This window comes from Uloborus diversus, chromosome 2 (assembly GCF_026930045.1).
Source record: "Uloborus diversus isolate 005 chromosome 2, Udiv.v.3.1, whole genome shotgun sequence".
NCBI lineage: Eukaryota > Metazoa > Arthropoda > Arachnida > Araneae > Uloboridae > Uloborus > Uloborus diversus.
Window position 1 is genome coordinate 75,461,112 of NC_072732.1, and position 14,226 is coordinate 75,475,337.

Here is a 14,226-nt window from a genome sequence, read left to right on the forward strand (position 1 = left end):
TGAACAAAAAATAGTTCAAATCAAAAGGTAAACTATGGGAATGAGATGTCCTCGCCGAGATCTTTCGAACAAAAAAAAGTTTTTTCGAATCGGACTATTCATTCAAAAGTTATTAGGGGGGGGGACAGACCGACAGACCGACAGACATTTTTCCCCGTCTCAATACCTTACTTTCCAATTTTTAATTTTTCGATATTTATTTAATTATTTTAATTATTTTTGACATTTTTTTGTTTTTTACGATATTTTAAAGATGCATTGAGCCTTCTTTCATGCTTTTTTCTTCTTTTTCTGACTTTTACTGGGAAAGTAGGCTAAAAAATATCAACACCGCGTCACTTACCGAAAATGCTTGCAATCGCGTTGGAGCAGATTTTCGAAAAAGGTAAAATTAGTAAATAGAAATGAAAATTTTAAATTAGAAACGGGTACTATTGGATTTAAGCAGGCACTTAATGTGTGACATTGTCAGTTATTTTATTATTCACTTTTATTGGGACAGTTAATGCGATTGATAAACTGCTACTTTGACCACTCTTATGTTTTTATGATTATATTATACTTGCTGTGCCTTGGTGTTTCGAAAAATGTGTTAATTCTTTTAAAGTCACTACTTAGATAAAATATATTAAACGAATTTGCATGAAAAGTTGTTCAGGGATAGATTTACCCAGATTCAAGGAATCTACAAAAACCCGAAGAATATAGTTAAAAAATCACCGGCTTTAAGCTTTAATTATTTATGACAAAATGATTGAAGCGCAATGACATAAATTAGTTGAAGAAGTTCGAACGAAAAAAAGTGCTTTGTCCGTTTCCTAAATATGTTGTCGTAACAATAATCTCAAAAAGTCAAATGGTAAAAAAACTTAAAAAAACTAATTACTAACTGCTGCATCGTGTAATAATGGCAAAAACAAAATATATTTACTGTACTGAAATGTTTATTTTCTAAAATATTTCGGAAAATATTACTTGCCAAAGCATTAGTTTAAAAAGCAGAGTTAATGAAAATATAGAGGCAAGTATTACTCGTTTGATACGAACTCACTTTGTTTATTTGAAACTGACTCACATATTGGACACAATGGTTTGTGGTAAGCATTAAATGGACAAACAGAATTAAAAAAACAATACCTAGCATCTGGTAAAAGAACGATTTTTACGTATGGATTTCTGGGACTGTGATCCGTTCTCGGTGGCAGTTCTGATGCACAAACTATCGTTACTACAAGTTGAATGTTCTTCGTATCGTACCATAATCGCACCTGTATTGACAAGAAAAGAGGTATTTAATGCATGGAAGGATTAAAAATAAATATTTCTTAAATTTAAGTAAGAAAATTTGCCTTCTTACAATTTCTTTTCTATTCTAGGGGTCTCACTCTTACTAATTTACTAACCCCATTTTTCCAGCGATACAACTAGTAATTAGAAATTTGTTTCAAATATGGTTATTTCAGTTGTTGAATACTTGATTGAAAAGACTATTTTAAAGCAATTAATTATTCAACAATTTAATCCTGCTTGCGGTAAACAACGTCAACACTGACAAATTGTTTTAGAACCGAAGTTTTGAAACTTTTTTACTCTGACAAAAAGTTTTGGTTTCCAATCTTCGGTAAAGCTTTTTAAAGGATAGATTCACTAGAGATCAACATGTATAGTGGAAAAAACTCTTCCTTGCTTCTCTAATGAACTAATCTCATCGTACCCTCATTGACAGGAAATAACGATTTTTTTACACAGTTTTCTGAGTTCTAATTTATGTACTAATAGCATATCTTTATTTGCATTGATATTAACACGTTTGAAATAACTAAAGTTAAAATTTGAACTAAATATGTAATGCAATTCCATTGTTAAAAATTATAATGTCTATGTAAGTGTAAATGTTTCCTTAAAAGTCAGAAATTGGACAATGTCGATTTGCACCGATGATACCGGAAGTACTTGGTCCTTCACCGATATCTTTGGTACGTGAATGCTGATATTCACTGGCAAATGTTGGCACTTGCCAGATTTTGGATTTTTACAACATACACAATTCAAAATTTAATTCAACTTTCAGGTATATGAGAATTAAAATGAAAATTTTATTTCAAAATTTGAGGTATTTTTTTTTTGTAATGCTACACCTGAAATCTTGTCCTCTTTGTTTTTTGGCTCTTTTGCCTGTAGCAGAAAAGTTTTCAGCAGTCTGTGACGCAGATTAAAAAAAATCCAAAAATAGTCAGCAAGGTGAACCAGCCTTAAATTTGTCGTAATACTTTAAATCATTACCGAGGAATGCCTGAAAATAAGTGTTAATTTTAAAAATTGTGAGTAAAACGTAGCCTAAAATGTTTCAAAATGGAAAACTGCGGTGCAGGTAGCAAACAAGTGCTCTTGACCTCTTCACCACTGAGGACTCCTGTATGGATTTATGAGTAATTTTCAATTTCACTTTTTCTTCATGTTTAATTTAGTACTAATTTTCTACTTTAAATTCTACAGATCAATGCAGAAAGCAAGAAAAAAAAAATTAAAATAAGAAATAGTCTTTAGACCTCCCCAAAAGTCAGCGTCGCGCGGTTTCTTATACCAAGCTCTTCTCTACTGAATTATGACACATTTGAATGTAAGTGTGCATTCCATATAGCATTCCAAACTGACGATCTCAACAACTCAGCCAGAAAAACTATGCTTTATCGCAATAATATTAAAACAAATTTGTGAAAACTTATTCATTCAAATTAAAAATAAGATTCAAAATATTTACAATAGTTTTCATTGCCTGCATCGCTCACCTGTATTCGTCCGCCAATCGAACTTCTATCAGGAGATCGTGTTGGCAAGTGACTCGTACGCCTATCGGAGTACCTGAGATAGCGTGGATCTAAAAAATAGGATTTAATGCATTAATTAAAGTAAACTTACGAAATAGAAAATAACATTCAACATTAACTTGTTCTTTTTTGCCCAATAAAGGAAATATTTTTATCCAGTACTATTTTGAAATTTCGTAATACCAGTATTTGCTAAGGTAAAATACCAATATTTTCGCTGTCGCTGCAAACAATAAATATTTTTTGTTAAATATGTTTTTATTGATAGATCATAAAATACCTCTCTGCAGGGCCTCAGGATGGACTTCTAAATGGGGTGGGGGGATTCTTCTCATGTCTATAGGATCGATGGGAGGAGGAACATTCCTGAAAAGTACAGATACTTAAGGTTAGTGATCCAGTTCCAATGTAATTTCTTTAACTAATAAAGAAAAATATTTTTCCTCGCAATAACAAACAGCTTAGTGATTATAAAAATATTTTCAAATATATATTGCCATTGCATTTCCTTTTATTACCATTCCATATACCAGGGGTTCCCAAAGTGGATGTGCCGTTGAATTAGGCGAGGGTGTCGCGAAGTGTGCATGTTATCTAATCTGTTTTGTTAATGGAACGAAAAAAGCGCAAAAGTTTGTTCTTCAAAGTTTTATCCGGTTTCAGGTTCTTTACTTTAATGCATAATAAAAAGAAGAAATTTCATTTATCTACATTAAGAACTTCAAAAAAGTCCTTAGTTAATTAACTAAATACTAAGTGGTAACCCTGTTTCTATATACTTTCCCCGCTTACTTACTGTTTTACCCCGCAAAATCATTCAAATGGATGAACATAATTCTTGACCATATAAGTCAGTGAGAAGCAAAGGGGAGTTAAGTGACAAAATTAAAAATTTGAAGATAACCATTAGAAATGGTAGGTGAACCTCTTCTCTATCTTGGTGCAAGATATAGTACCAATAGCCGTAGTAGGTGCTGCTATTCAGCATGATTTAGAAAAAAATTCAATGAAAGCCTACCGAGTCTCTCAACTTACTCAAAACTTGAAAGTGTCCACTTACATTCCTTGGCTTCTCACTGCCTCATATATCTTTACACATATACGTTTCTATTTATAGATAAATAAATGAATATATACATTAATATAGATGGATATACTATTAAAAAAAGATAAATTATTAGGGTACGGCAAGAAACTTTTAACTGTTCAAAAGATGTAACTGTTCTGAAAACTTTGGGAACCCCATGCCTACTAGAAAATCTACTACTAACTATTAAAAAACTCCTTGGAAACTGGGATTCCATAAAATTTTCTAGTAACAGATTCAGTTCCTTCTAAAGTAATGTTTTTACTTTGCTAAGAAAACACTGTATCGGTTATTTGAAATGAAAATTTTGAGGAATCTCAGTTTTCCAGACATTTTCTAGTAATACGGCATTCTTCCCCACAGTGTAGTAACTACAGCTTTAAGCTTATTATAAAATTCATGCTTCTAGTTTTTATACTAAAATATTTTAAAATTATTTTTTCAAATAAGTGTTCTTGATATTATGACATAAAATTTCTGTTTCTGGTGATATTTTCCAAATGAAATTCAGATAATAAGGGTTATCCGATTTTTGTACGAAATAAGATTAAAACTTACCACTTAAAACATATTTAGAAAAAAAAATATTAAATTAAAAGGGTAACTAAAAACGGTCGTCTTTTTTGAATTTGAAAGAGAGTTTTATATTTTGAGCTTTCAGTCTTTACTTTATGAACACAAATTACCCACAAATAGATTGAATTTAAGTTTATAAGTGGAACTTGATTAAAATTTGAATTTGCATTATTTTTTTTTCGTTGCGAAATAAAGCAAATGAGATTATGAAAATAAAGCATCCGGAAAAAAAGCTACATGTTTGTCATTAAAAAAAAGGTAGGAAGGAAAATATCTGAACAAAATAGTATAAATAGGTTCAATCTGTTTCTCTTAAATGTTTTCATTGTTACCAAAATTTTTGAAGTCACCCGTCTCTTGTCACAAACTCACAATTCCATTAACCTCCCTCTCCCCTCAAAGCTTGACATCATTTATAGACCGAAGAAAGTTGCTGCCTGGAGTGGCTTCTTGCAAAAAACACTCCCCGTACGAAGAAAACCTATTTACAGGCTCGTTTATAGACGACACTGATGAAAATTGCTGCCTGGGGAGTGGCTTCTTGCAAATAAGACTCACCGTAGAAAGAAAATCTATTTAAAGGCTCATTTGCCGATGAAAATTACTGCCTGGAGAGTGGCTTCTTGCAAATAACACTCCCCGTAGGAAGAAAACCTATTTACAGGCTCGTTTATAGACGACACCGATGAAAAATTGCTGCCTGAAGAGTGGCTTCTTGCAAATAACACTCACCGTATAAAGAAAACCTATTTACAGGCTGTGGAAGGGTCGATTCTTTTTTTTTTTTTTTTCACATGACTTTATTTTCCCTCACAGAAGAACCACATCGAATCATCAACATTTGAAACGTATTCGTTGTCAATTCTGAGCTGCTTTCAAAACATATTCAGGGACATTTGTTGGAAGTATTTGTTTTAAGTTACATTTAACTGTGTAGTCTGAAATTGTGATCAGTGCTTGAAGCTAATGCTCTGATTACATGCACATTCTGTTGCAGCAAAGAAATATTTCTAAACACAGTAAAAAAAATGGTAAAACAATATAGTACCCATAGGGCCGGGATATGAGCAGCTGTACTTGGTGGTCATTCTTGGACAAGGCAATAATACTAGCTACTTGTTCTTTAAACTTCCCTCGGAGTGGAGTTCCATTCCATTCCAGGACCTCATCACCTTGTAAAAAAAATTTTAGAATCAAGGTACAATTCGTATTCAAAACAAGTTTACAAAATATTTAAATTTTTTGACATAGAGACACGCGGAGAAAAATATCTTCCATACTAATAACCTGTCAAATTATCAAAATGTGTGAAACACTTTCTTCTGTTTAGTTACAGATTTCGTGACAGTTAATGCATTTAAGGTGAAACTTTACTAGGAAAGTTTGTTTGACTCTGAAACACGCTGTGTTTTTCTTAAGACAAAAATGAGATACTTTTATGACATGAAAGTAACTTGAAAAAGAGTTGAATTATATTTTTCTGGGATCAAACTATTTCTATATCCCAAGCCGTTGGAGCGAACGTAAAAGGTTGAAGATGAAAAATAAAAGTGATAAGAAGATTTTTCTTTGTTTTTCATTCCTTCTTTTAATATATTCATTTTAAAAGGAAAATACTATTTATGTGTCTTTTATATCAAGAGTCATAGCGAGTTCTTTGAATAATCTACGCTCTAAATTCTTTACATGAACTCTAACCTTAGAAGTCTTGCTCAACTGTTTCCTTTATACATTCCTCTCTTTACCTTTAATTACTCTTGAGTTGTGCTAAACAATTTTCCCACTTTATCTCTAATCACCCTCGTTTCATTTTCTCATTTTTTTCCCTCTTAATCTCTAATTACCCTCGCCTTAATTCAGAGTAAAATATTGGTTAATATCTTAGTATACGATATGAAAAAGTTAGATGCCAAATAACTTAAAGAGCGATTTTCTTTTTGGCGATTTACTGTTTATTTATTTTATTTTTTCATTAGATTCACAAGTAGAAGAAAAGAGATAAGTATTGCACAACGTGATGCAAAGTTTTCAACCAAAAAAATCAATGCTTTAATTTAATTAAATTAGTTTCCATCCTTGTTATAACAGTTATCGGTTGTACTCTTCCTTGTTTTTTTTATGTATTAATTTATGACAACTAAGAGAAAAAGTAAAATTCTTCGCATAGGTGGTTTCAAAATTTATTGCTCTTAAAACTAAGTTTCAATAAGTAAAGTGAACTTAAGCAAATAAGTAAAATATGTGCAAAAAGAGGAACGGGAAAAAAAGGTCAAGCAGAAAAATGAATAATTTGAGCGAGTGTCGATCATATATTGAATCAAGGCCAAAGTAATGTATTTATTTTTGAAGTGAAAAGTAAGCTCGACTTTCTTCTGCATTGAATTTCTAGTAGACAACCTACATTACAAATTGATGATGTGGTATATTTGTCAAAGCTCAAAGAGAAATGCAGTTAATATAAGTAAAAAGGAAAACCACAAAAGTATTCAAAGCAAACTATTCATTTACTTTACTTATGTAAAAAGAAATAATTCATAAGTAGCAACCTTACATTTTAGAATTAATAGCTGTGGAAACAGTGACCTTAGTTCGCTCCTATTTATATTAAATTTAGTATTATAATTATCTTCTGCATAGAGTAGAAACCGGTGCTGGTAAAACTAACCGGAAATTTTATCCAAATTTCAATCAATGTCAAAGTCAAAGGTGTCTGAATACAAATGAAAGGCAGTGAAGGTGGTCTTACCAGGGCGTATGTGGGCAACTCGATCGGCCAGGCTATTTTCCCGAATCTTCTCGACGACTGCCCCCACATGTCCCGTTGTATCTACTACTTGATAGCCAACCACTTTCATGCCGATATTTTGGCGCCCTCTACCATCGGGGAGGGGGTCTTTGTGCAGCACCATCCGCCCCAGCCACCGAGAACCATCTTTCGATAATTTCCATGACACGGTGTGCTAAAAGAAAGGCGAAAAGCATGTACCATGGTTTGACAATCAAGGTCAAAAACTTGATATTTACTTACATTATTTGGTCACATTTTCTGAGAAATAATTAACAGACATAACTAACTTTTGCAAACTTACAGGAAAAGGTAAAGCTTTAAAACATTTTAATGCACAAAATACAAAGCATTATTATGAGAATTACAAAAATCGCGTAATAAAAGAAGCCATTCCTTAAGTCACATAATGGATAGGAATTTTTTAAAAAAATGTGAATAAGCGACAAAATAATGTGCTATTTTTCGAAGTAAAAATGATTTTTAGAAAGATACATATTAATCAAATGAAGCAAAGATATGCTGCAAAAGTCCAAGAGAGAAAATTGTAAATAATATCTGAAGGCGATGAATTTGTTTTCATAATACGTTAGTAACTTTGACGGCGGTTTTTTTTTTTTTTTTTTTTTTTTTAATGGAAAAAATACTACATGTTACTTGTAAAGAAAAGTTATATACTTTGCAAAAATACAGCAAATATGTACAGAATTCATATAAATTAAAGAATGGAAATGATAACCTACTGAAAAAATTATGAATTTCCGTGGGTGTAATGTATCTTTAGTTTTTATGTATTTAATGGCAGACACGTATTGTAATTTTTCTCTTCTTAAAAATGCCAATGTATGCCATCATTTTTCCCTTTGATTTGATAATCTAAAAAAGTAAATTGTGCCCCAATAAGGAAATAGTAAACCTTATTAGGACACGACAGCACTGCGTAATTCATAATGTGTTTTGGACTTTTTCATTATGTGTTTTGGACTTTTTCATTATGTGTTTTGGACTTTTTCATCAAACGTGTTTAAGTTTGTGGAATGTGGTTTACTATGTTTTTATGTTGAAATTAAATAATTTTTCAATTTTTTTAGTTTGATGGTAGTTTTTGAGGTTTCTTTGTCCTTAACTCTGCGTGAGGTGATCCTTGCCCACAGTTGGTCTCATTTGAAGCCCATGCTTCTAGTAAGATTAAATTGCCTTTGTTTAAACTGTTTAAAAACATTATTGAAGCTTAAATTTTCACTTGGAACTATTTTTTTTCCTTATTTTTTATAAGTCAGCTGACGAATGGTAAAAGTCAGAGCCAATTGAATCATAAATGAGCGAGATATTAGGCCATGAATCTTAGGGCAGGGTTGGTATAAAAACCGGTTTTTATAAAAGAAAAAAAAACGTCTCTTCTTCGTTTAAACCAGGTTTATTTGGTTTTTATTACTATTTGTAAGAAAAACAATTTTACTTTAAGAAAATCATGAAGATTTTATAAGTTAATTGTTAAGGAATGTTTAATGTTTATATTTGTACCTAATTTCTTTGTAATTAATTAAATAATTAAGTGTAAAATCTTGTAATTTCATTTCCTCATACTTGGAGATTTCTATGTAGGAGAATATTGTTTGGAAATCTTCAACTATTATAAAAGATACAAAACATAAATGGGTCTTGGTATAAATAATCAAATAAATAATTTACTGTGATAATTAAGACATTATTAATTACAAATAACCAAGAATAAATTCTTGCAAAATTAATTTCTTCATTATCATAACTTGCAAATTAATTTCCTCGTTATCATAGCTTGCAAATTAATTCCCTCATCATCATAGCTATCGACTATGAATAAAAAAAATAAAATTAAAATCATGCATTCTTAACCTTGGAAAGCATTTAAAGTTTTGGTTAAAATATGCTTTTTAGACTATTTTGAAATACAAAAGACTGAAAAATAATGATAGTTAAAATAAGAAAATAGCTACTTGAATTTTTTTCCATGTAATTTTAGAAAAATTTAGTTGGCCTGCCTTATATTTATGTACCTAATGGAACTCAATGCAAATTGATTATTGAATAATTTGGTGAAAGAGTTAAATTATTGTTCTGTAAAAATTCTAGCTGTTTAATGTTTTCGTGCAAAAAAGAAGAAACAGCTGACATGATACCTCTAGAACACCATTTGATAGACAATAAACTAAAGAATTCAAAAAAAAAAAAAAAAAAATCTTAACCCCTTAAACTACAACTAAGTATGAAACACGTGGTCTAGTACCTGAGTCATGCCCGTAGTATTTACATTTGACTCGACTAATATTCTACGGGACAATCCCGTCATAATCAGTTTTGATCTAAATACAAGACCAAGTGTCGCACACATAGTCGTAATTTAAATGATCTTCTTTTAAAGTCAAATTTTTATATTTGTTTAGACCTTAATAAAACTTTTCAAATATGAGTTTATCTAAGCTGTGAAGCTCTTTCAATAATTAAGAAATGTCATCACTACTTTAGTTGTTATCAGTGTCTAGAGAATAATTTTAAATGGTTATATATAGACACCATATTTACAAAATATTTACGTTTTAATCAACAGTTTACAATTTGTTTTAGCAAGTCCTGAAACTTATTTATTAAGGAAATTAACTTTTGACGTTGTTATCATTTTAAAAAGCAATGTTCAGCTTCCTTCACAAAAAAAAAAAAAAAAAAGGGGAAAAAAATGCATTGGTACTATATAATTAAATTTAAAAAATATTTGCTCTTTTTTTTCCTTTTGAGTCGTTCCATTCTTCTAATGCCGCTATATCTTTAGTGGGCTTGATATGATTTTTTAAAGCAACATTAAAATATTCAAAAGTGCTTGGTAATGTGTTTAATAATAATTCTTACTCGTTTTTTAAGGGATAAATATGATAACAAGTATTATGATTATTCTTGTAATATAGACGTTATTCTATAAATTAAATAACAAAACAAAAGTCATTTGTGAGTTTAGTTATGCGTGACGTTTAAAGCACATTGCAATATTGATAGGCTGATTGGTAGTAGAAAGGTTAATTAGAGAAATATTGTCCATGTGAAACACAACATTCATGCAAAGGTAACAAAACATGATTGATTTACCAAAAGTCTGCAATAAAAATTATTTTAATAAACATTTAATTATTTTCAAAACATTAAGAATAATGAATAAGGCAAAAGTACGTGAGTCATAAAAGATAACTTGGCTACCGGGTTCGAAGCAAGGAATAGGTGAAAGAGAGAGAGAGAGAGAGGAAGAAAGGGGGGGGAGATGGGGGGGGGGGTGCGCAACGAGATAAATATGTAGAGTGCGCACTTGAAACTTTTAGAAACGGTTTGAAGATGAACTACACGACGGTTGAAAAAAAAAAATGCTCATGTTCTCAAATGAATAAAAAAACGAACATAATCATAAAATTATTTTGCTTGCTTTGGATCAACACGCAGACTAGGACCCAAAAGATTATTAAATCTGCGGGAACGCAGATTTGGTAATCATCTGCCATTAAGTGAAGTCATTCATTCGTTGCAAGAAAATACAGAATAGTTCGTTACGATATACAGAAGAGACTGAGATCGAACAAGGGCGAAACTGCAGGCCCTGAATGCTGTAACGAGCTTTTCGGTATTTGCTCGCAATTCTGCTTCAGCTCCGGTCATAGGGCGGTAATTCGTGCTTTTCTGCATTCGTGTTCTACCAAAGTCGAGAGAGTTTGAGAGTGATCACTCTACCTATGTATCTCGTTGGAGGTGTGCGTGGCGGTGGTGTGTTATACCTTGTGCAAGTCTTCGTTCAAGGTGGCGCTGCTGCTGGTGTCGATGCCAGAGTCCTTGGTGTTCCCTTCCCCTGCATCCCAGCGGGGGTGTCTGCGGGGTTCCTGCGGGGGCCGGCGGGGCTCCGTGGGTAGGCCGTCTCGGTGACAAGGGCGCCGCCGACGCCCGTCCCCTGCAGAAACACACAACACGCTCAAGTCCGCCCGCCAAGTCATTCACAACAGCTTTGTCCGCAAGCTTTGTCATTCAAACACAGTTAAGATCACTTTGTTTCACTCAGAATCCAACTCTGTTTTTGGCAATCAGGATGACTTATTGATTTCATTTTGCCATGTCTTGATGTTTCTCGTTTTGCTGTCTTTGCGACTGACAGATAACGACCACGTGGTCTATTCCGACGTGGACATTGAAATTTGTTCTCCGAAATTTTCTATTATTGCTTTTTCGTGTGCATAAAGTGCTTATTTTTATTAATTTTTTACCTTTATATAATTATCGCCTTTTTTTTCTTTTTTTCAGGAGCCAAAATCTTGCTTCACTGAGTGCAGTTCATCTCACTCTACGTGAATCGCCGCCTTAGTTCACTTCATAATGGCAATCACCGTTCACTTAGAAGGTCTGTGAAAGAGATTCCAAATGAACTAAGGTGCTAGTTCTCAGGCAAGAGTCGTGGCCATGAGTAGTTTTTTTTACTAAGAACTTCTTCGCTAGAATGTATTTTAAAGTTTTGGATAACTTTTGTTTACTGAACATTAAGAATTGGCCCCATTGAAGGGAGAAAACTAAGCAGAGAACTTGATTTTTCAAATGCATTTTTGAGAAACTAGTTAAACCTTTACATTATCATAGAGTGAAATGTACTTTCCCCTTTGTCACTTTATGAGTGAATAGTTATCTATGACGCAAAGCATTCACCTTGAAATATTCGCATTCTAAATGAATATTGCTCTAAGCAATTTTTTTCTACTGCATCAAAAGTTGACCTTTTGTAATAAAGGTTCAAAACCTCAAGGCATAAGAATCATCCACCCCTTATGCATTATTTATCGCCTGTCTAAAACAAAAAAGAAAAAAAAAACATACTATAACATACTATACATCTACACAAATGCCAGAACTCATAAATATTTGTCATTTAACTCATGAAATTTACGTAATTCAATTTACCGCCAATAACCTAAATTAATTCAAAGTAACCAATATGTAAATAGAATTTGGCTCATTAAAAAAAAATTCGATTGTTGCTCTAGAGTTTCAGTTCCCTTTTACAATTTATGCTTTTAAGATAAATTCACTTTAAAGCGTTATTTCGACTTTTATAAATTTAACTTTTCTCTTCACAGAAAAGAACCGTTATTTAAACTTAAGAGAAAGCAGACTTAAGCAGTCACAGAAAGCGTAGCTCACGGAAGGAATAAAATTTTATATCAAACAACAAAAACATCGTTTTTGAAATTATTTCATGCTTGGCGTTGTTAAGATATAAAAATGAATCTGTGTTTCAAAAAAAAAAAAAAAATACTCAGTTGTAGTTTATATAACAAATTTTATACTAATTATTTAAAAGACACACTATAAAAAGAGGTATAAATTTTATTATCAATGCAAAAGATTTGCTTTTGTTTCCCGACTAAATTATGTTTTCAAGAACAGCTATTTTGTTTTTAAATATTTCCTAAAGTGAAGACCTTATGAGCTTTTTTGTTGAAATGCACACGAAAATAACATAAAAGAAAAATTGATATTTTCACATCTTTTAACTCTTTTCAAAGAAGTAAAAGAAGACAAATTCCTTAAACTATGAAGGCTACTGTTGTAGTCTTTTTTTCTTAACCTTTCTAACGTGACCTAACTAACATAAAAAAAACCATCATGGAAAAAAGAACATCTCATTTGTGAGACCGTACGGTTTTTTCTCTTCAATTAACTACTCCTTATTCTAGTACATTAATTGTTAGTTTTAACGCATGTGTAAAATTACTAGACCTGTTTTCTTTTTTCTTTTTTTTGGAAACAGAAAATTGGACGGTGTAACATTTCGTAACAGTATGAATTTCCGGAAAAAAAGAACTGATTAATGTTACATTTAAATTAAATTCTGATTCAAGAATAAATAACGGTAAATGAAAAATGTCTTTGGCTCCAGTTTTTGTTTAAAAAAAATTTAACTTATAATTTTCATACAACTAGTGAACTTAGTTCACGTCATGTTGATTTTTGTTTCCCCAAAAGGAATAACCTTATGTTTTCAATAAATGGGAACACTATGCACGAGCAAATAGCAAAATGGCAAGACGAAAATTTGGCAATAGAAAAGGGAGTATAAACGCTGGGATTGAGGAGTGAAACAAAAGAAAAAAAAGAAAGGAATAAAGAGGCTGCGGTTGACGGAGGAACTGGGGAGGCCCGGAGCCAAGAGGACACGGACGGACGGACACACAGAGCACAGAGAGGGTTTTCTCACCGAAGTCGTCTGCCGATAGTCCTCCTGGCTCCGCCAACGGAACTCCCTGCGGTACTCCTTCGCTGCCTCCTTCCGCAACGAGACTGGAAGGGAGAAATAAGTTACTCATGGAAGTTAAGGGAAACAAAAGTTTAAAACATGCGCCAAAAAATTAATTATATTTCAATATGATCATTTAAATATGGATCTTACATTGACGTGTTGAAGTTTTTAAACCTTTAAGTAATATCTCGCACAGTAAAATAAATTATATTTCTGGAATCAACACTGAAAACTAGAATCGCTCATATTTTAGCAGTTCTCTTTAGAAAGTCATTGAAATGTATTTCCCGCCAATACATTGCGCATCAATTAATCGCAACATTCATTTAGCAAGATACAAATTCGTCACTAACATCAAACTAAACCCTGACACCTGCAACCCCATAAAAATGTCAACAGATGACGCATATTTCAATGTTTTTCAACACCAAATCTATTATCTGAAATAAAAACTAAACGACATGGGAGGCAGTGAGAAGCAAAGGGATGTAGTGGACGTTTTATAATTTTAAGTAAAATGAATTTTTAGTTCAGACCCTAGGTAGACTTTCAATGTTTTTTCTCTCTAAATCATGCTGTATAGCAGCACCTACCAGAGCTAATAGTACCATATCTTGCCCTAAAACAGTTCATAAGATCTTCTACTATTTGTACT

General features: G+C 32.2%; 1 protein-coding gene across 5 annotated transcripts in view; it reads right to left on the reverse strand.

Moving 5' to 3' along the window:
- Window positions 1-14,226, reverse strand: part of LOC129235235 (regulating synaptic membrane exocytosis protein 1-like) — a 124,304-nt gene that overhangs the window by 34,244 nt on the left and 75,834 nt on the right. For 4 of the 5 annotated variants that reach the window (XR_008581575.1, XM_054868941.1, XM_054868940.1 and 1 more), the window contains exons 5-10: window positions 11,068-11,237; window positions 7,238-7,451; window positions 5,540-5,663; window positions 3,109-3,194; window positions 2,790-2,878; window positions 1,138-1,268 (exon numbers count right to left, since the gene is read on the reverse strand). Coding sequence is in view for 4 of the 5 variants with exons in the window: in XM_054868941.1 (XP_054724916.1) it covers window positions 1,138-1,268; window positions 2,790-2,878; window positions 3,109-3,194; window positions 5,540-5,663; window positions 7,238-7,451; window positions 11,068-11,237 (814 nt within the window). In the remaining variant the exon portion in view is untranslated. Of the gene's footprint in view, window positions 1-1,137; window positions 1,269-2,789; window positions 2,879-3,108; window positions 3,195-5,539; window positions 5,664-7,237; window positions 7,452-11,067; window positions 11,238-13,529; window positions 13,613-14,226 lie in introns of all 5 variants that reach the window. The other variant, XM_054868942.1, reaches the window with a different exon arrangement.